Source organism: Mesoplodon mirus (genome assembly GCF_964341445.2).
Source record: "Mesoplodon mirus genome assembly, chromosome: 4".
NCBI lineage: Eukaryota > Metazoa > Chordata > Mammalia > Artiodactyla > Ziphiidae > Mesoplodon > Mesoplodon mirus.
The window spans coordinates 63,845,266-63,866,411 of record NC_138979.1 but is presented as its reverse complement, the minus strand read 5'-3'; the positions used below and the strand labels follow the sequence as shown (position 1 = coordinate 63,866,411).

General features: G+C 58.5%; 1 protein-coding gene across 4 annotated transcripts in view; it reads left to right on the top strand.

Moving 5' to 3' along the window:
• The window catches only part of SEMA7A (semaphorin 7A (JohnMiltonHagen blood group)), a 31,965-nt gene extending 12,040 nt beyond the window's left edge, over positions 1-19,925 (top strand). For 3 of the 4 annotated variants that reach the window (XM_082617327.1, XM_082617328.1, XM_082617329.1), the window contains 13 exons: positions 10,737-10,888; positions 11,406-11,447; positions 11,782-11,874; positions 12,088-12,172; positions 12,323-12,433; positions 13,095-13,234; positions 13,867-14,051; positions 14,952-15,060; positions 15,145-15,343; positions 17,149-17,276; positions 17,480-17,640; positions 17,841-17,902; positions 18,220-19,925. In XM_082617327.1, coding sequence (XP_082473453.1) covers positions 10,737-10,888; positions 11,406-11,447; positions 11,782-11,874; positions 12,088-12,172; positions 12,323-12,433; positions 13,095-13,234; positions 13,867-14,051; positions 14,952-15,060; positions 15,145-15,343; positions 17,149-17,276; positions 17,480-17,640; positions 17,841-17,902; positions 18,220-18,581 — 1,829 coding nt within the window. In that variant the 3' untranslated portion in view covers positions 18,582-19,925. The remainder of the gene's footprint in view (positions 1-10,736; positions 10,889-11,405; positions 11,448-11,781; positions 11,875-12,087; positions 12,173-12,322; positions 12,434-13,094; positions 13,235-13,866; positions 14,052-14,951; positions 15,061-15,144; positions 15,344-17,148; positions 17,277-17,479; positions 17,641-17,840; positions 17,903-18,219) is intronic. The other variant, XM_082617330.1, reaches the window with a different exon arrangement.
• Positions 19,926-21,146: the final 1,221 nt, after the last annotated feature.

The window sequence follows — 21,146 nt, the reverse complement described above, 5'->3', positions numbered from 1 at the left end:
AGATGGGAAGTTGGAAGCCTGGTTTTGGACCCAGCTCTGCTGATTTTCTGTGCAACTCTGGGCAAGTGCTTGCCTTTTCCTGAGCCTCAGTTTCCTCAAATTTCCAAAGCAGGTATAGGGAGGAGCTTATACTTATCAGAGCACTAATCCCTTGCCTCTCTGGGGTAGGTGGAGGCTGCAGTGGTCTGTTCAAACCCTGGCAGTGAGGAGAAATTGAAACCTGGGAAGTCGGGGAAATCCTTTAGCTTCGTGTTCTTTCTTTTCTTTTTCTCTCATAAGCGAAGGCTGATGATCAGCTGGAGGAAATGGCTCATTTGGATTGTGACCTCAAGGGTGGACATAGTAATTCAGCATTCTTGACATTTATCATTTGCGGGGGCCAACCTTGTGCTGGTCCTGGGCTTGGGGAACCAGGGATGAGAAACTAGATGTGTCCATAGTCTTCTCCATGTAGATGGGGAGACAGACAAGCAGGTCAACCTACAGTTACAATGACATGTGTCAGGGCCTGTAACAGAGGCAGCTGTGGGGGTCGAGGAGGTACCTAACCCAGTCTGCACAGTCAGAGAAGGCTTCCTGGAAGAGGTGATAAGTCAGGATGGCAAGAGGAATAGGAGCCAGCTTGGGGAGGGGAGGGACAGGAGGAAGTAACCTGGTGTGACAGGATTTCAGACCCCAGAACTTGCAACTAGGACCAAGGAGAGGAAAGGATCTGTGTGGGGGTCCCCAAGAGGGAGACATTGAGTCAGCCTGGGCCTGGGGGCTCCAGGAGGGTTTCATGCAGGAAGGGATATCTGAGCTATGCCACCTGACCTTCCACAGCCAGCCCAGAAGTAGGAAGGAAGGACCATGGCAGGCAGGGAAGACTTCCCCAGTGTCACAGCTCCCTGATGGAAATCTGGGGCTGGGTCCAGGGACACCAGGGCTTTCCACCTGACTCCTGACCACAGGAGTTCTCCAGGTGAGGAGGCCCAGTCCTCAGCAGAGACTCTCCATGGGGTGAGGAACTCCCCCCAGCATCAGCCGGGCCCTGCTGGTGTGGGAGGGGCAGATGACCTTCCTCTGCCTAGCTTCCCCTTCCAGGAACCTTCACCTCAGCAGGGGTGGATCACTACCCAGGCTGGGCACTTGGGAGAAGCAGGGAGAGCTGGACACTCTTCTTGGAGGAGGGCCAAGCCAGGGCCCCTAAGGTGCAGGTGGGAAGCTGAGGCTCAGCCTAGGGGGTGGGGCGCAGAAGCCTACAGGGGGCAGTGGTAGGAGTGGGTGGCCCTGGAGTTGACAGCTAAGCCCTCACCTGATATCCTACCCTCCACCCCCAGTGCCATTTCAGCCACTGCAGGGCTGTCTAGCTATGTCACCAGAGACTGACTAACACTGCCCCTGCTCTGGTTGACAGCTCTGGGGCCAGAAAGCTTCCCCTTTTCTTGGTTTCCTTTTTTGGCAAGGCCTGGCTGCCCTGGAAGCTTCCTCTCTTGTGGGGGCAGGGGGGAGGAGGTAGCGGGGAGGAAGGGGTCCTCCTAGAGCAGTGACTGTGGCCCCTTGTTTGGCACCCCCATCAGAGAACATGGACTTCTCCCTTCCCTAGCCAGCCCAGGCAGTGAGGGACCGTTTGATCCATCTCTTTCTTTCCCCCTATGGTCTAGTCAGCCTCCAAACCTCTTGTTCCACCCCCACCCCCACCTTGGCCTGGGCCCTGCTGTGTCTTCAGGACTGTGCCCTGGCCTCCTCGAGGCCCTTGCATCCCTCTGGGTCACTGTGCTGAGCGTTCCAGCTGGAGCACACAGCCCACCTGATCTCCTACAGTTCTTCCCTCACCATTCCCCAGCTCCCCATCCTTTCCTGCCTCAAGGCCATTGCCCTGCAGGCTGTTGCCCTGCCGGTCATCCCTCCATGTACCCAACTCACCCTCCTCCTCCTTTTACCCAACTCACCCTCCTCCTCCTTTCTGCCGTTCTATCTCACTTCCTCCAAGGAACCTTGTTGGATGACTCTAACTCACACAGCCTGATGTCAGAAAACAAATGTCAGAGATCAGCTGGGCCAACATTCTACAGATGGGGAAACTGAGCTCTGAGATGACAGGGACTGGCCCAGCATCACCCAGTGAGACAGGCAGAACTGGGACCAGGCTACGTCTTCTGCCTGAGCCTGCCCTGGCCTTAGCTTTTGGCCTCCCTCCACTTGTCTGTCTGTCTTCATGCTCTGTCCCCAGGCTTATGGCTCCTTGAGCCCATTTCCTCCTCAGCCAGTTCAGCTGAGCCCAGACTCTCCCTGCCCCAGTGTTGTCTGCTCCTAGGAGCCTCAGCAGCCATGACCATTCTCCCTTCAGGACCTTAGATTTGGGCCAGCTCCATGCACTCTTCTGGTCTTTTCCTCAGGGCAGCTGGGCCTCAGGTCTCGGGGGCAGGTTGATCTGTGTCATGGCCTGGGCTAATCTGGGTTTAACCGTCACAGCAGCCTGGGATTAGGCTGATGCTGTCGTGCCTCCTGCACCCCCTTCTTCCAGTCAGGGGCTGGGGCTCTGAGCCAGCACACCCCTGGGGGCAGCCCTCACGATGGAGGGCAGCCAGTCCCTGCCCCGTGCCTAGGTCTGTGTTCCACTCCTCTGGGGGAGGGAAGAGGAGAAGCCCTGGGTTTGCCCTTGGGGGGCATGCTGGTGCCTGGAGAGGTGGGCCTGCCGCCTGTGACGAGAGAGGGCACGTGGGGAGGTCAGGAACTTTGCGCAACCAAGGACTGTGACAGGAAGTGAGAGCATGAAGGGTCAGTGTGGGGTGGTGCCAACGGGGAAGACTTCCTGGGGAGGGGGAAGAGCCAGGCTAGAGAGAGAGAGGCAGGGACGTGAGGTGGGGCAGAACGGGGCACAGATTGCTGCTCGTGTTCTTTGTCTTCTGGGCCCAGGGCTCTGGGCCAGCCTAGTGAGGGAGGAAGGTCACTGTGGTAAGCCCGGCACCCTAACAGTGGCCCAGGAACCTGTTCTAAGGTGTCTCCGTGTCTGACACTGGGGTTTGGCCTACCCCAGTCCTGCTTCTCCTTGCGCTCTGAGCTGCCCCCTCTTGCCCAGTCCTGGCCGGGGCTTGGCCCAGGGACCATGGAGTAGGAGGAGGGCAGGCCTTTATCTTCAGGATCCCACAATCCAGGTGAAATTCCACCCAAACAGTGTGATCTGAGAGAAGATAGTGTGTGCCAGATGGTGTATAGCACAAGGTCAGAGGGAGGACGGAGCTGTGAGGGCTGGAGCAGTCTGGAACACTTTGTGAAGCCAGGGGGATTGAGGCTAGATCTTCAAGGACAGGTAAGAGCACGTGCCTAGAGAGAAGGGGAAAGGGCAGTCAGAGGAAGGGAAAGCACAAGCAAAAGGGTAGAAGCGGGACTCAGCCATGGCAGAGATGAGCAGAGATGGGTGGGCCTTGACTGCCAGGTAGAGGAGTCAGGCCCTGCTGGGACAGGCAATTGGGACCCATGGTGGGTTCTTTTTGTTTGTTTGTTCGTTTTTTTGCAGTACGCGGGCCTCTCACTGCCGCGGCCCCTCCCGCTGCGGAACACAGGCTCCAGACGCGCAGGCTCAGCGGCCATGGCTCACAGGCCCAGCCGCTCCGCGGCATGTGGGATCTTCCCAGACTGGGGCACGAACCTGCGTCCCCTGCATTGGCAGGCGGACTGCCAGCCACTGCGCCACCAGGGAAGCCCCCATGGTGGGTTCTTGAGCTGAGGAGCCAGGGCGGGTAGAAGCGAGTGTTTTTTGCCTGTGCGGGTTGGGTGGGAAACTGGTTGGTCAGATAGTAAGGAAGGGTCTCAGCACATCCTCCCTTCTCTATAGCCTGTCCCAGACTGCACAGCACTTCTATTCTGGGCAGAGACCATGGGATACTTGTACGCTGGTCAGCACTCAGTGCCGCACTACACCCCCAGATCCCTAGTCCCCTCCCCGCCTCAGGCCTGCACACCCACGCTTACTTACACACACTGTCTTTAGGGCATCGTGGATGAAGGTCAGGCATTCATTGGCCAAGCAGCCTCTGACCAGGCTCCACCCTCTCTGGGCCTCAGTCTCCTCATTTGTATGGGAGAGGCTGGCCTAGAAGCTTCCAAGGGCTCATCTATGGAACACAGTGTTATAAACACAGATTCCAGAGTCAGTCTGCCTGAGTGTTAACCTCCACACCACCACTTAGCTGTGTGATCTTGGGCAAGTTACTCAACTTCTCTGTGTCTGGCTGCCCTCATCTGTAAAATGGGCATAATAAGAGAAGCCACCTTATAAGAGTTCAGTGATGATTGAATGGGTTAATACACCTGACACTCAGAGAAGTGCCCGGCACATAGTAAATGCTATGGAACGGTTAGGTCGGGGTGGAGGTAGGGATATCATCGTTGTCAGTATCATCCTCCTCCTTTGGCATCTCTGATTTCTGATGAAATGCAGCCCTGGCAGCCCGGCCCTTGCTAGCTCTCCCTAACTGCCTATGTTGGCTGACTGCCCTTGCTCTCTGACCCCTCCCTCCTTCCCCACTGGCCCAGGCTAAGGCTGAGCTAAGGAACCTTCTGTTTCTCAGCAGTCTTCCTGTCCTGCCTGCATCCTTCTACTTGGGGTGGTTTAGCCCTCCTCTGCCCTCTCCCTGACCCCTGCCCTGGCTCTGGGCCCAAGGGCAGGCCCTGCACCTCTGCCCATCCTTTCCTTTGAAGGATCCACCAGGTGACTTCAGCCTCACTCTAGGGCTTTTGGAACCTGCTGAGCTGAAGAATGGGCAGAATCTGGACGTGGCTTCCTGCCTTCCCTGGGCTTGGAGCCTCCTCCCCCCTCTGGCTGGGCCTCTGTGCCAGCCTTCCCTCCCTGAGCCCCCAGAATCTGTTTCGGCTCGGCCCTGCCCCCAGGACACACTCAGCTTTCTCTCCACACTGCTTCTTACCCACAAGCCTTTGCCCCAGCTGGTCTCCCCACCAGCCAAGCCTTCTGGTCTTTTGAGTACAGTGGCACAGTGCAGAGAGCACACAGCCCTTGCTGGCGTGGAAGGCCCTTAGTTTTCCTGTCTATAAAATGGGCATGCAGATGCTGTCCTGCCTTCTTTACAGGGTGGTTGGGGGATTTGGTGAGCTAGTTGGTGGAAGCAGATGAGGATATGGTTTATTCTGCTGCCTCCATCTCTAGGAAGCCATCTCTGACTTATCCAGTACTCACAACCCCATGCTTTCCCCAAACACCCCCGAACCTAACCCTGATTGTTTTGTTCCAAGAGTCATGGTGGGTCATAAAACCTAGACCTTAGCCCCTCCAGTCCACAGAGGAGGAGGAAGCTAAACTCAGGAAGGCCCAGCTCTTGGTCACAGTCACAGCCAACCAGCCACTTGGCTGAGAGAGGGAGCACAAAGCTTTTTAGAACCAGGGCTGAGATACGCTTCTCTCCCACCCACGGCTGACCTTGGTGGACGGGAAGACGCTCCCCCTCAGCCCAGCACACAGCTCACTGTTCCCATGGCTGATAAAGAGAGACACACCTCCCACACCCCCATGAGCTAAGTACCGCCTCAAGGACCCACCACCTGCCCCAGCACACCGGCTCTGCCCGTCAGGCAGCTGTGTCTGGAGCCTTGCCCTGCTGAGTGTCGCCAGCACCCCAACAGCAAGCACAGCCTTTCCTTAGCACGGGCCCGTGCCACTCCGGAAACTGGGCTTCTGGATATGAGGAGCGGCTGCTCGTGCCCTCATGCCTGGCCATACTGCGAGAGGCAACATCGATGAAACATTTGTTCCTTTGCCCCCCCTCCCCCTCCAGTGAAAGGTTTCCGTCCACCGATCTGACACACGCAGAGTTCCACAGTTACTCATTCCTTTGAGTTTAAGGCTTTGATTGCTAAAGGCCCCTGGAGATCAGAGTCCTACCTGGAAGATTGGTGGGTGGTTGATTCCCTTCAGTTATCAGGTCAGTGACTTATCCCCTGACCTGCAAGAGAGCGTAGGGTGGAGAGCAGGAGATGACACAGGGAAGTAGAGAGAAGGTGATGTACAGCTTTTTGAAGATCAAGAGGCTCTCAAGGAAGTCCCGGCTGTGGTCCTGGTCTGGAGCCTGGTGATGGGCACCAGAAACCCTGAGCTGCTGCCTTGTTCTGCTTCTGTCTCCCTTGTTCTTTTTTTTTTTGGCTGCACCGTGTGGCTTGCAGGATCTCAGTTCCCCGACCAGGGATTGAACCCAGGCCACGGCAGTGAAAGCCTGGAATCCTAACCACCAGGCTACCAGGGAACTCCCCTGTCTCCCTTGTTCTGTGCCTTGGGCCAGTGGCACGGTCTCTCTGGCCTCCGTGCCTCCCTCAACTTAGTGACTATTCCCTTCCCTTCCACCTTGACCTGTGGGGTTCCAGAGGGTGGCAAGGCTGCAGGCTAATTCCTGGGGCCCCGCACGGGCCTTCCCTCTTCTTCCTCCGGCGAGGGTGTGAGGGGGGACTGGTGATTTAGGTGGGGCACGACTGTGGGAGGAGACGCCTGCCTGACGTGGTTGGGCCTCCTGTCCGAGGCTGGCCTGGCTCCTGCCCCACGCCCGGGCCTCCCTGGCTGCCTGACTCAGGCACTCCCTGCTGGGCACGGCATTCCTGCCCTTCTCAGAGCCCGCCTCACTGCCTGCTCTCAAAGGGTTCCTTGAGGTTAGGATTCAAGGCCCGTCAGGTCACTGGGTCAGCTTGGAAGGCTGTCCCGGCCCAGATCAGACTGTGGGCCCCGTCCCTTCACAGATAACGACACTGCTCCCCATCCTAGGCACCACTCCACCCTCCCCCTGAGCAGCCCTCTTTCACAAGTAATGAGGATATGGGGTTGGCGGGGACCAGATGGGGACAGCACCCAGAGTGAATGAGGAGGAATGATGCTCCACCAGGCAGGCCTGCTTTAGGAAACCCACTCCACAGAAGTTCACACTTGTCCCAGCCAGTCGGTTGCTGGGATTGTGCTGGGAGGGTGGGGGGCACGAGAGGAAGGTCTGATTCGTTCCAACATGATCAGAGCCCCATGGATGGCCTGGCTGGGGGCCTGTGATAGGGGAGGACAGCCCCTCACACCCAGCCATCTTCTTGACCCTCATTTCTGGCGGGGCTGGGGCTGGGCCTTGTTGGTCCTGCCACTGTGAGGAAGGTGGGGGCTTCGGGGGCCATGGAGTCTAGCTGGGTACGTGGCAGCCTGATTGTGCCCTTTCTTGGTCCAGAAGGAGCCAGGATTGGCTCAGAATCACACGGGGGTGGGGTGGAGGCTTGTGCCTGGCCTGCCCCTGGGGCCATGCCCACCCCATGTGTCCCTAGCCCCCTCCCCTGCCTGAACCCCTGGTTATTCTGGGAGCTTTTAGCTCCCACTTAGTCAGCCACTAATGCGTCGGGCCGGGGAGTGAGGGGGGAGACACGGTGCCAGACGGTGCTCCTTTTAGACATGGAGGATGGGAAGCAGAGGAGGCTGGTCAGGCAGGGGGACCTGGGGGGTGATGCTGGAGGAGAGGAGGCTTTCTGGATCCTGGCCCTGCTCATAGATAGGAGAGGGCAGCTCCGCAGACTGACAGGCAGTGGGTTGGTGTATCCTTGGGCCGCTGCAGCTCCCTTCCCCCATCACACTCGGGGCTTCAGCCCGCCTTCCTGATTCTTCTCTCATTAGGTCTCTGTACCCACCGTACCGTCAGCTTCCCCAGCTTCCCCACCGTTGCTCAGGCTGTTTCCACTGCCCGGAATTCTCTTCCTGCCTGTTTCTGACCCATCTAGCTTTGATCCGCCTTCCCCATCCTTTTGGATTCCTAAGGAAGCAAAAAGACACATTTAGGGATGCGGCACTTGCTCCCTTGGCTGGGCCTCCTCTTTAGGAGCAGCCCCCAGCCTTGCTCAGCTTCTGCGTGGGTGGAGCCTTGAATGCCACCACCTCCCCTCTTGGTGCCAAGGGGCCACAGATCCTGGCTGTGAAGGCTTGGTTCTGCCTTCACTTCCAGGCAGCCCTCCTGCCCCTGAGCCCCCAGCCCCCGGCTCCTGTGACCTGAACAAAGCTTCCTTTCATGTATTCATTGAGCTGCTGCTGCTCAGACACTTCCCCGGCACAATCAGGCCCTTTGAGGGCCTCGGGCAGTACGGGAGCCCGGGCTGGGGCTGGGGTAGAGAACGGGCCAAGGCCTCGTCCTGGGGCCGAGCTGGTGCCATCTCCCCCATGCACATCAGCAGGCACAGAGCCGGGAGGGGCGGGTTCTTCGGAGTTGAGGGAGGCAATGATCCTGGGCTCCTGTTTGTTCTTCTGCAAAATGAGGTGAGCAGTCCCTTCCTCTTTCCAAATCCTGACCCTGGCAGCCACAGCCAGGATTTGAGGGGAACAGGGCTCAAACTTGCAGATCTGTGCAGGACTGTCCTGGCTGGGCAGCCCCCCATGCTGCACCCAGCAGCAGGCAGCCCTCACCCTCCCTTTGTGTTCTCAGCAATACTTTGTGAGCAGCTCTGGGGTCTGTACCAACACAGTTTTGCTTGAGTGGTATGGAGGCTTGCTTTGGTATGGCTGTTTCACCCCTCCAACTGGATTCCAGGATAGGGCCGGGCCTCCCCCTCAGGCCTTGCTCTCCGGGGCCAGGCTGGGTCTCTCCCATCAGACTAGAATTCCCAGGGCAGGACTGCATCTCCTCCTCACTTTGACGGCCCTGTGACCCCAGACAAGGGCTCCCTCAGGGCCCCTTCACGTACCCCTTTCTCCACCACTAGAGCTGTGCATTGGCTGTGCAGGCCCCTCTTCTGAGGCCTAGGGTGTGGCCTTGATGTGAGCCGAGGTGACTGTTTGGAGGTGGCCAGCATGACCTGGGCCATGGGGCTCCTCCCCTGTGGCCTCTGGAGGGCTTCAGATCTCAGGCCCCAGCCCAACATCTTCAGACACAGACATATATCTTTTCCCAGCCGCCTGGCTGTCTGGGAGAGTAGGTGGGGAGCTGGGGCTACAGACTGTCTAGATTCCGGGCTAGGCTGTGGGGACAGTGGCCGCTGCTCAGGCTGCGGGTGAAAGGGGAGCTGGAGCCATGGAGCTGAGTCAGGAAGGCCTTGTGTCTGTCCCCAGCACTCTGATTTTATCCCAGCTGGTGGGGAGGGGAAACCTGGGGCCTGAGACCTGTCAGCCCTGCCCGAGCCTTGGCCAGCACCACACCCCTACCACCCAGCAGGAAGTGGGCTCTCAGCTCCCACCTCGTGCAGCCTTGGGATCCTGGGAGGCCTGACATCCTAAGCTGTCAGGCTATTTGCGGAGCACCGGAGGAGACCCAGGTGAACCCGAGGGCAGTGAGCTCAGCAATTCTCTGTGGCCATTCTCTGTGGCATCTCCCTGAACACACCTGAGAACCATTACTCAGTCTGGTGAGCCAATCTCTCCTGCCTCCTAGTGTGACCTTGGGCTAGAGTATCCCTGAAGGCCCTCAGTTTCTGCCTCTGTACAGTGAGCTGGGCCACAGCTGAGGTGGAGAGTAAGAATAGCCCACTTCCAGGGATGACTTGGCCATGCGGGGATGTATCTGAAGGAAAGGGAATGAAGGTGGGGGTCGCATGGTAGGTAGTGCTCTTCGTCCCTGCTGAATGCAGCATCAGTAGGAATGGCTCAAGTGGCACCAAGGGGAATTGGGGGCAAACTCAAGGACATGGCAGTTCTGTTCTCTCTGGGCTTGGAGGGTGTCCTGCTGGGATGTCACTGCTAAGTTGGCTGCCCCTGAGTTTGCTGCAGCTGAGTAAACAGTGGTCAGGCTGAGGACCCAGGCTGGTCCGAGGTGGGAAGATGGCTGATTGCTGGGGGCACAGCCACAGGCTGTCCCATTCCTGTAATTTAGCCCTGCAACCAGGACAACCTCAGCAATGTCACCGGAGATGAGACATCTTCTCCCCGGAGACAGTGGCTACAGACAGTTTCTTTTTTGGGCAAAATTGTCCCGGTCAGCCCTTCTACTTAAAGGCCCAGGCTGTGCTCTATGAAGGGCCCCCTGTCCCAGAGTTGCTGGGGAGGGAGGGCTGATCTTTCCCCCTGGGGTGAGCTGGGATCTCTGTGAAACCAGGCCAGGGCAGGCCAGGGTGCAGAGTCCAGCTTGGGGGCAGGAGCTCTGACTCCTGGCCTGCTACTGACCATGTGAGCTTGGGGTGCCCCTCTCTGGACCTTTGTTTTTCCATCTGTAAAATGGGAGAGAGTGGACATTAAGATTCCTTTCCAGCTCTGATCTATACTGACCTGCTCACTAAGGGGATAGAGTGGGCTGGGAAGGGTCAGAGAGGGCTTCCTGAAGGAGGGGATAGGGTTCTGAGCAAAGTGATTCCTGGGAACCTGTACTGTACGTGGGGTTCTTAGAGGCCTCGCTACCCGCAGGGGGTGGAAGTGGCTGCTTGCTCTGTCCTAGATAGCAGAGAGCCTCAGAGCAGAGTTGGGAGCCCTGGTCCCTCCTGCCCAAGCCCAGCCCCTTAGGAACAGCAGAGTGTGTGTGTGTGTGTGTGTGGGGGTCTGCTCTCCCCAGGGGTCCCTAAATTCTGTCCCCACTCTGAGGTCACACATATTGTAGGGTAAGAGGTCATGGCTTTGGGGTGAGGACATCTGGTTGCTGGACCCCGCCAGAGGACCCCTGTCTTCTCCCGCTCACGGCTCTTGAGTTCAGGCGCCGCCCTAGCCAGATCCAAGCACTGGTTGCTCGGGGGATGCTGGTATGCATGGGGGGCGGGTCAGGATCTTCCAGCCCAGGGTCCAGCCTCAACGTTTCTGCCAATTGTTTCTTCCTTAGGCCATGCAGGGCAGGACCATGTGGACTTTGGCCTGGCTGAGCCGCACACGGTGCTTTTCCACGAGCCGGGCAGCTCCTCCGTGTGGGTGGGTGGACGCAGCAAGGTCTATGTCTTCGACTTCTCCAAGGGCAGGAACGCCTCCATGCGCACAGTGAGCCTGGACCCCTCTCCCGGCCCCCTTTTTCTCTTCCCCCTTCCCCGTCTTCTTATCTCCCCCCTGGCCTTGGAGAGGAGCCTCAGGGAATCCGGGGGAACTGGCATTTCTTCCAGAACTGGTCAACCCCCTATTATATCCCATAAATGGTCCCTGGGGGAGGCTCCCTGAGGGTGGTCCCAACTGGCGTGGGTGTTGGAGCAGTGTGGAGAGAAGTGCGGAGCTAACACGCCTGGCTGGGCGGGTAGTGCTGACTGCGGAGGCCTAGCAGGAAGCTGGGCTCCAAAACCCCATGGCCCCTGTCTTCTGAGATCTCTGGGCTGGCTCATGAGCTCTGGGCTTTGGCTCCGGGTATCAGGCTGAGCAGCCTGTGTGATGTTGGGTAAATCACTCCTCCTCTCAGAGCCCTAGTTACTCATCTGTCAAATGAGCCTATCCTGAGGATGCACGGAAAGCACTTACGGGGGCATCTTGCCCCTGGCAGAGTGGACTGACGCTCCCCCTGTTCCCCCAGGTGAACATTGGCTCCACGAAGGGGTCCTGCCGGGACAAGCAGGTGAGTGGGGGAGAGGGAGTGCTGGGCCCCTTGGAAAGGTTCCTGAGAGTCTGAGGAAGGAAGCCTGGCCCCGTCTTGGGAGCCCCAGTCCGGGAGGAGAGAAGTAGCCCTGCCCCAGGGTTCCCCAGTCTGAGGGGGAGACACTCCTTCCCTGAGGCCCTTCCTCTGTTCTTGGAGGGGTTGGAGTCAGCTGCACCCGCTCTGGGCCCTCCTTAGAGGCTGCCTTCTGTGCTCAGACTTCTGATGCCTTCTTCCCCAAGACCGAGGGTCCCAGTGCTAGGCCTGCCAGGGCCTCCCACCAACCAACCTCTCTCCCTCCCCTTCTCCCGAGCAGGACTGCGAGAACTACATCACGCTCCTGGAGAAGCAGGGTGAGGGGCTGCTGGTCTGCGGCACCAATGCTCGGCGCCCCAGCTGCTGGACCCTGGTGAGAAGGCCCCTCCCCATGTGCCTGGTCAGCTCACCCTTGTCTGATGGGCTTCTGCTCCCCATGGTGGGAAGGAGGTGGGGGGACTCTGAGGCTGGCCTCACCTTGTACAGAGTTCCTGGGAGGATGGGGACCCTGGCTGGGCAGCTGGCACCCATGGGAGACAGTGACCGTGGGATCACATGGCAGTCTGACACCCTTGGTCTCCCCCAGGTGAATGACACTGCAGAGTTGCTTGGTGAGAGGAGAGGCTATGCCCCCTTCAGCCCGGATGAGAACTCCCTGGTTCTGTTTGACGGTAGGGCCGTGGCTGGCGCAGGAAGGTTCCCAGAGGGCTGCTGCCCTGGGCAGGGGGAGGGTGGTCAGCTCTGTGCCTGGTGACCCAGGCCCAGGGGAGGGACTTCCAGGGCCTGTGTGCCCTTACCCGTGCCCCTCCCACTGTGCTCAGGCTCTGAGGTGTACTCCACTATCCGGAAGCAGGAATACAATGGGAAGATCCCTCGGTTCCGCCGTATCAAGGGTGAGATTGAGCTGTACACCAGTGATACCGTCATGCAAAGTGAGTCAGGCTCCAGCTGGACTGGGCTGGGCTGAGCTGGGCTGGGCTGGGCTGAACGAGGCGGTGTGAATGCTCAGGGCGGCAGATGGGATCCTCATGTTTATGGGGAGGCTCCTCTAGGGCCGCTAGGGCCACAGGCCAGTCGGGAAAGCGGGAGCTTGGTACAGCCCTGCGAAGATAGAGCTGAGGAGGTTGGCCTGGCAGGGAGCTGGGGAACAGCAGAGAGAAAGATGTGGAGGCAGGATGGGCCCAACACCCTCTGGGAACAAATCAGAGGAAAGCCCAAACCCAGTGTGGGGTCCCCGGGTGCCATAGCGTATCCCTCTGCTGAGCTCACGTGAGGGCAACACCCACTCCCTCCTCTTTAGGGCTCTGCCAATTAGGCAGAAGTGACATAGGGGCCCCTAGGGCTCTCCCCCCAGTCCCTAGGCCTGAAGTCATTGCTCCCGGGCCAATGACATCTTTGTAAGAGAGGGCAAAACAGGTGTGGGGTGGGAGTGTAGAGTCTCAGGCCCCTTGGGGTGTTAGACCTGTTTTTCTGAAGTTTATTCCAGGTGTGATTTGATCCAGGTTTGTTTGTGCAGACTCGGGGTGGGCAGGGTGTGGGTGGGTCCTCTGAGAGGCTCCCCGCCTCACACCCTTTCACTCCTGTCCCCGGTAGACCCGCAGTTCATCAAGGCCACCATTGTGCACCAAGACCGGGCCTACGATGACAAGATCTACTACTTCTTCCGAGAGGACAACCCTGACAAGAATCCCGAGGCCCCTCTCAACGTGTCCCGAGTGGCCCAGCTGTGCAGGGTAAGCAAGTGCTGAGTGGGCAAGAGTGTGTGTCTGTGTCTAAACAGGAGCGAGTGAGTGTGTGACTGCCTGTGTGCAAATGTGCAAGTGAGTCTGTATGGGACTGTGGGAGGAAGTATGCGTGCACAGGAGGATCCCTGCAACTGTGAGTGGGTAAAGATGGCTGGGCTCACATCCACATGTGATAGTGTGCAAATGTGTGTATTCATGGAGAGTGTGCATGAGCGTGTGCGTGAGAATGAGAGTGCATTGATGTGTGTGTGTTTCCCCTGTGTGGAGGTGCTGGGTTGTGCAGGTCTGTGTCGTGTGTGTCAGCGTGAACGTGTGAGAGTTGGGCAGACGTGTGTCTGAGCCGGTGTGCTCTGTGGGGACCTGGTACCCGCACCCTGCAGGTCCCCACTGTGAGCCCTGTGCCCTGGGTCAGCCAGGCCAGCCTCCTGGAGCCTGGCCCAAGAACCTGGCCTGAGTGGTGGGGTACCTCAGCCTTGTCCCCTCACAGGTCCCGACCCCTTTCAGGGCCTCCCTTCCTCCTCAGAAGCCTGGGTGCTGGCATTCCCGGCAGCAGGTACCCCGGGCGTGTGGGGCAGCCCAGGCAGGTGCTGAGGGGCCTCCTCTCCCCTCCACCCTTCCAGGGGGACCAGGGTGGCGAGAGTTCACTGTCGGTCTCCAAGTGGAACACCTTCCTGAAAGCCATGCTGGTGTGCAGTGACGCCAGCAGCAACAAGAACTTCAACAGGCTGCAGGATGTCTTCCTGCTCCCCGACCCTAATGGCCAGTGGTGGGACACTAGGGTCTATGGCGTTTTCTCCAACCCCTGGTGAGTGGCCCTTGTCCTGGTGCTGGGGCTGGCATTAGTTAAGTGTCCAGTGGGGATCAGAGGGTTTGGGCCCTGCCCAAGGGAGGGCTGGTGTGGCAAGAGCAGGGACCCCAGCTCAAGGGACAAGGCTGTTGCTGGGCCTGGGGTGGGCGGACACACAGTGCTCAGGGAGGTGTGTGTGCTGGTGTGTTTGTGAGTCTGTACACATGGGTGTGTGCGCATGCGCCGTATGCATGCTCATGGCTGCACCTGTGCCTGTGTGCCCTCCAGCTGTGTACTCATAGCGGGTGCTGGGCCCCGGGAAAAGGCTGCTGCGGCCTCTGGGGTGCTGGGTGCCGGGTGCTATCACACCCGCTCAGGCACTGCCTGCGCCTGATACTTCACACCTCTTAATCACTCTCATTGATTGAAAACAAGGCAGGCAAAAGTGTCAGGTGTGTGTGGGGAGAGGTGGGCGGCAGGGTAGGGAGGCCAAGACCCTGCTCTGGGGCTCCTGTGTGCATGGACAGTCTGGGAAGGGGATGGAGGTCTGGCCTCCTTGGGCATCAGCATTTCAAGGATGCATGTGTTGGGATTTCTCCTGCCCTGGGGTTGGCCTCTGAACTCAGTGATTCTGTGACAGAATACAAGTTGTGGTTTTACATTGCAACAGAAAGAAATTAGGTTGAACTTCCCTCCCTCCCTCTTCCCGTCCTCCCTCCCTCCTTCCTTCAATGGTATTTGGTAATGCTCAGGCACTGGCCTTGGCCCCCAGGATAGTCCCTGCCCTCATGGAGCTCAAAGGCCAGGGAGCTTGGTCGGAAGGCTGCAGTTGTACCCCATCTGGTGCTGGGCTTGCCTGGGTGAGTGGAGGTGGGTGGGTCCTGGGCCTCCCACTGAGGTGGCCTGTGTGTCCCCCAGGAACTACTCTGCCGTCTGCGTGTACTCCCTCGGTGACATTGACAAGGTCTTCCGCACTTCCTCACTCAAGGGCTACCACTCAGACCTTCCCAACCCACGGCCTGGCAAGGTGAGCGGTGACACCCACCATGGCCCAGGCCCCAACCCCATCGCCCAGCCACCCCATTGATCTAGACCTGTTCTCCTTGCCCAGTGCCTCCCAGACCGGCAGCCGATACCCACAGAGACCTTCCAGGTGGCCGACAGTCACCCTGAGGTGGTGCAGAGGGTGGAGCCTGTGGGGCCTCTGAAGACGCCACTGTTCCACTCTAAGTACCACTACCAGAAAGTGGTTGTCCACCGCATGCACGCCAGCAATGGGAAGACCTTCCATGTGCTTTACCTAACCACAGGTGAGGGGCTACCCGGGACCAGCCCCTCCTGCCCACCCCCCGCCTCGCCCCTGGTCTGCTTTGTAAAAATGGGTATAAAGAATAATGTAGTTAACATCTGGTTGGGAGAACTGAGTGACTAAGAGCTGTCAGGAGTTAATATGTGTGGCTGTGGAAGAGTCAGGCAGTGAGAGCTTCCCGGAGGAGGTGGGGCAGAAGGGAGAGGGAAAGGCATCGTAGACTAGAAGGTGCCAGGCTTCAGAGGCAGAAATGTTGTAAGTCTGAGCAAAGCTGGGTACAGCTTTGGTCCAGCTGTCTTGACTCCTGAAGATGGTAGGAAAAGATGTGGAAATCAGGAGGAAGGACCTGGTCCAGGGTGTCCTGTGGGCCTCTGCCAGGCAGAGCGAGGAAACTGGACCCTCTCCCTGTCTTTGGGATTATGCAGATGAGAGGAAACTTTTGATGTGGGGTGCAAAGAATTTAGTGAGATGTGAGGAGGGACTTCCAGATGGCAGGGCCTTTGCAGAGAGATACTATTCTGGAGTCTGCAGCAGGAAGGATTGGGGCTAGATATGAAATAGAACTTTCTGAGCCCTCTGCAGAGAATGGGAGGCTCTCACGGCTGGGAGAAGCGATGGGAGGCTGTCACCACGCTGTGTGGCAGAGGTGAAGGGCACTGTGTGTATGAAGGTAGTGACTGGACTGGGAGCTTGTTGGACCAGAGGAGCAAGGGGCCACATCCCAGAGCCTGCAGAGGGGGTCACAGACACATAGAGGAAAGGTCCTAGGCAGGCAATCATCTGGTCATCTGACTGCTTTTTTGGGGCAAGTGATACCCTGGGAAATTGGGAGGGAGCAAAAGGGAGGTAGGCTATTCTAGAAACTGGGACAGCCCGTGAGGTGGGATTGGGAGGACCCAGGGGTCAGGATGCCCATTAGTCCCCGACAAGTGTGAATGGAGAGAGCACTGGCCTCTGAGGCAGGCAGCCTAGTGTGTGACCTTAGGTTCCCCTATGCTGAACCTAAGGTCCTTATCAGATCTAAGATTTTATAAAAATTTAAAAATCCCCTAAGACTACATGCAATGTGGAATCCTGTATTGGATCCTGGAACAGATGAAGGACATTAGTGGAAAAACCCGTGAAATCCCAGTAAAGTCTGTAGTTGAGTTAATATTATGTACCATTAGGGGAAACTGGGCAAAGGATATATGGGAACTCTTTGTACTATCTTCGTAACTTTTCTGTAAATCTGAAATTACTTCAGAATAAAAAGTTTATTTTAAAGACAACAAATCCCAAAGAGTCCAGGAAGCAGAGGGGTTTATAGAAGTTGAGGGGTAGAGTTCTGACCCCTCTGGGTTCCAGTCACCAGCTGTGTGACCTTGAGCAAGTTGCTTAGCCTTTCTGAGCCTCATTTCCTTATCTTTGAAGTGGGGATGATAATACCCACCTCCCAGGGGTGTGGAGGATTAAACGAAGTAATGCTAATGCATGTAGCTGGAGGCTTAGCAGTGCTTGGGCATGTGAGACTGCTGGTTCTGTTCTTCATGCTCCAGCTTCCCCTGCGGCCTTGGGGAGCCCAGGGCCTCCTGCGATAGCCTCCCTGGCCCAGCCTTGGAAACTTCCTGTGATGCCTTTGGGCTCTTAAGACCCTCCCCAGTCATGCTGTCCTCTCCCCATCCCACCCCAGTCCTATGACCCTTGCCTGAGCCATGACTTCCCAGCCCTCCCCACCGGCATCTTTCCTGGTCAGCTCAGCCCAGAGGGAGACTGCTTGGCTCTGGTGGGACTCCCGCCTGGTGACCCTCTGCCTTTCACCTACAGACAAGGGCACCATCCACAAGGTGGTGGAGTCGGGGGAACGGGAACACAACCTTGTCTTCAGCATCTTGGAGATCCAGCCCTTTCGCCGTCCGGCCACTATCCAGGCCATGTCACTGGACGCTGACCGGGTGAGCCTCCCCCACCAACCCCTGCCCTATGGGGCTGCCCAGGGATGGCCAGGTGAGGACAGAACTCCTCTGCGGGTGATTTGCATGTCCTTTGCTGGGTCTCTGGGCCCCAGGGTCTGCCAGGCCGCTGGACCATAGCTTAGGGGCTTAGAACTCAGTTGGGATGGGGGCCCTGACCTGACTCAGTCCTTTTCTCTTTCCAGCGGAAGCTATATGTGAACTCCCAGTGGGAGGTGAGCCAGGTGCCCCTGGACCTGTGTGAGGTCTACAGTGGGGGCTGCCATGGCTGCCTCATGGCCCGAGACCCCTATTGCGGCTGGAACCAGGACCGCTGCGTCTCCATCTACAGCTCCCCAGAGTCAGAGTATGTTGGCCGGGATCCCTTGTCCCTAGGAGACAGTGAACACAGCAGTGGGGGGTTGATGGGCTACAGGAGGCAGCCCTTCTGGCCAGACCCTCCTCTGGGTGGGCACCACTGCTGATGCTGGGTGGGGAGGAGGACAGGGAAGGGGCCAGGCCTGTGGCCTCCTGTCTGCTTAGCTTCTCTCTTCCTTCCGACTCCAGGCCAGTCTTGCAGTCCATCAATCCAGCCGAGCCACACAAGGGGTGCCCCAACCCAAAGCCAGGTACCTGACCTGGCCCTGCCCCCGTCTCATTAGGGTGGTACCACCGTGCCCCGATTGCCCTGTCTGAGGGAGGCCTGGTCTGGTCCTGGGGGCTCCAGACAGATGGGGCAGGACAGTCCTGTGGAGGGAGCCCCCTCGGTGTGGGGTGGTTGTGAGAGGAGTAGGGTGAGGGCAGCAGGGGAGAGTCGAGACTGGGCGCTGGTTTCCCCGCGTTCATTTAGAAGCCTTGGCCTTGGAGGCCTATCAGTGGGGGAGGACACAGCCTGCCCTGGGAGCCCTCAGCCCCTCCTCATGGCTATCTCCCCATCCCTCCCCAGAGCAAGCCCCACTGCAGAAGGTTTCCCTGGCCCAGAACTCTCGCTACTACCTGAGCTGCCCCATGGAGTCCCGCCACGCCACCTACTCGTGGCGCCACGAGAACAGTGTGGAGCAGAGCTGTGAGCCCGGCCACCAGAGCCCCAGCTGCGTCCTGTTCATCGAGAACCTCACGGACCTCCAGTACGGCCACTACTACTGCGAGGCCCAGGAGGGCTCCTACCTCCATGAGGCTCAGCACTGGGAGCTACTGCGCGAGGATGGCGCCGTGACCTCGCACCTGCTGGGCCGCGCCCGCTCCCTGGCTGCCTCCCTCTGGCTGGGTGTCCTGCCCACGCTTACTCTTGGCCTGCTGGTCCATTAGGGCTTCCTGGGGCTGGGCATGCTGCGGGCTTCTGCAGCCCCAAGGCACGAGAAAAGTCTCACACCCAGAGCCGGCTGGGCCCGGGAGCTCCTTGCCCACCACTTCTTCCAGGGGGACTGCATAACCCGACGGGGGACGCCAGGCCTGGAGATGGCCAGCCGCAGGCGGCTGCTGGGCCCCGGTGGGGCAGGGGAGGGGTGTGGGCCAGAGAACGAAGGCTCCGACTATGAAGCTGGGGCCTTGCGGACCCGAGACTTTATCTTTTGGAGACTATTTTTCAAAAACTGCTCCTCAAACTGACTAAACGCAATGATGCTCTTGGCCTAAGAACCTGTGGCCCAGAGAGTGGGGTTTAAAAGGGGGAGTTGGGACCCCATCTCTGGACCTTTGGGCTGAGGCCTGAGTCCTTCTGGACTCTCTATACCCAAATTGCCCCCTCATCCTCCCTCCTGCCATGGCTGGGGGTGGCTAGTGTTCCCGCAGGCCCAGGGCTGCCCTCTGTGGCCCCCTCACCAGCCCTGGGTCTCACTAGGCAGCTGCCTTGCATGTTTATTGAAGGATGTTTGCTTTCCGGACGGGAGGACGGAAAAAGCTCTATTTTTATGTTAGGCTTATTTCATGTATAGCTACTTCTGACTGCATCTGTATGAAATACCAAAACTGCGTGCTGGGTTGGGGTGGGGAGGGAGGGGCTGGGGAAGGGATGGGTCACGGGCGGGGGGCTCCCAGTCTGCGGCTCCCGGGAATGGGATAAGAGTCCAGGGATGGGCGTGGGTTTGGCGAGAGTGGCATGAGCTGGCTCTGCCCTGGGAGCCCAGTCTGAAGGGGACGTCGTCCAAGCCCCTGATGTGGGGTGGTTATGGGAGGGGGTGGGATGAGGGAGACAGGGGAGAATGAAGGAGAAAACTGAGTGCTAGCTTCACCGTGTTCATTTTGAAGGAGGAGCCAGGTCCTCAGGGGGAGGTTCCGGGACTCTGCCCTTTTGGCATTGGGGGTTGGGGGGCGGGGGGGTGGGGTCCCCCCTCCCCTCCCCTCCCCTCAGCCCCCTTCTCCAGGGGCTGTGCTTCCATGCTCCTAGCCTCCCACCTTCAGCTCAGGACATGTTATAACTTAGGCTAAACTGTGAATTCCTGTAGGGACGGCCTGGGCCAAGCTCTCCAGGTGGGCGGCTCTGCCCCCAGTCCTGTCCATGGATTTCAGCAGAGAGCTGGACCCTTCTCTGGCTGTGTCTGGCCAGCCTGGGGCAGGGCCTGGGGCTAGTGGCCTTCCAGCTTCGGCCCCTGCATCTCTTCTCAATGCACTTTAATAATGTAACATATTACTAATAAACAAGCTATTTATTTACCTGTGCCTGCTTCTTGCCTTTAAAGCCATTCTGGTCAGGGGATGAGGGTGAGGTTGAGGGCACCTGCTGCCCCTGTGAGCATCACACACTCTCACTGGCCCTCTGCTTAGAGCCTTAGAGCTAAGGAAACACACAGCAGGGCTCCCAGTTAGTGAGAGGCAGGAGTGGGATCTAAACCCACAGCTCCTGAGCAGGGCTCTGCCTGCCAAGCAATGACCCTGGAGCCCAGACAGCTCCTGCACCCCACCTTTCCTTGCACCTCAGGAGCGGGCCTTTCCCCCTTCCCAGCCTCCACCCCCTGACCATTTCCCCTGGTAGACCTGGCCATGCTAGAAACAGCCTTGGGCCTCCCTGCCTTCAAGGGGTCCATTCTGGGAGGGAAAGCTGATCAAATAAGACCCTGTGGGGTAAACCTGTGGCGATGGAAGTGTGTGGGCAGGAGGCTAGAGGGCAGGGGAGGTGGTGGTGCCTGAGTGGAGATGAGGTCCTTATTCCAGGTAGGGCCAGCAGGAAGGGCAGGGGTCAGTGTGTGTGCGGAGGGGACAGCTGGAGAGCAAGGAGGGACCAGTGGGCAGGCTTTGTGTGCTAGTCCCAGAGCTTGGCTTTTCAACCCGCAGGGCAGTGACAGGGCTGAGGTGGGATTTGTGCCTTAGAAACTCTTGAGCTCCCTCCAAGATAAAGCAAATCAAATAGATTGAGAATCCCAAAAGTTGTGTGAAAAGGAGCCCTGACGTAGGTGTGGGAGGTGGGGAGGGGAGCTTGAGGCTCTTCAGGGGGATAGTGGACAGAACTAGGACAGGACCAGGGATGGAGGGTGGGGCATCCTGAGGGGAGATGCAGAGGGAAACCCAGACTTTCTTCTCTCCCCTCCCCTCCCCTTTGTTCCCCTCTCTCCTGCCCCTTGTGCAGGGATCCAGGCCTTTTGAGATTTGCTGGGAGATTTTCCCGAGCAGTAACTACCGGGGAGAGTGATGTGGCTGACTTGGGACAGCTCCCCTCTCTGAATCTGAGCCGAGCTTCCGGCTGGCTTGCAGACCCCACAGGGCTGGAATCGCCCCCAGCCATGGAATCGCTCCCTCCCATTCAGGCTGCCCTGTGCTCTCCTGGGCCAGCCCCACGCTGAAGGTTCTCCTTGGTTCTTTCCTCTCCCACACCGTGTATTCCCAGGGTGGCCAAGGTGGCAGCAGGTGCTCAGGCCAGGAGTCTGAGAGTTTGGGGGA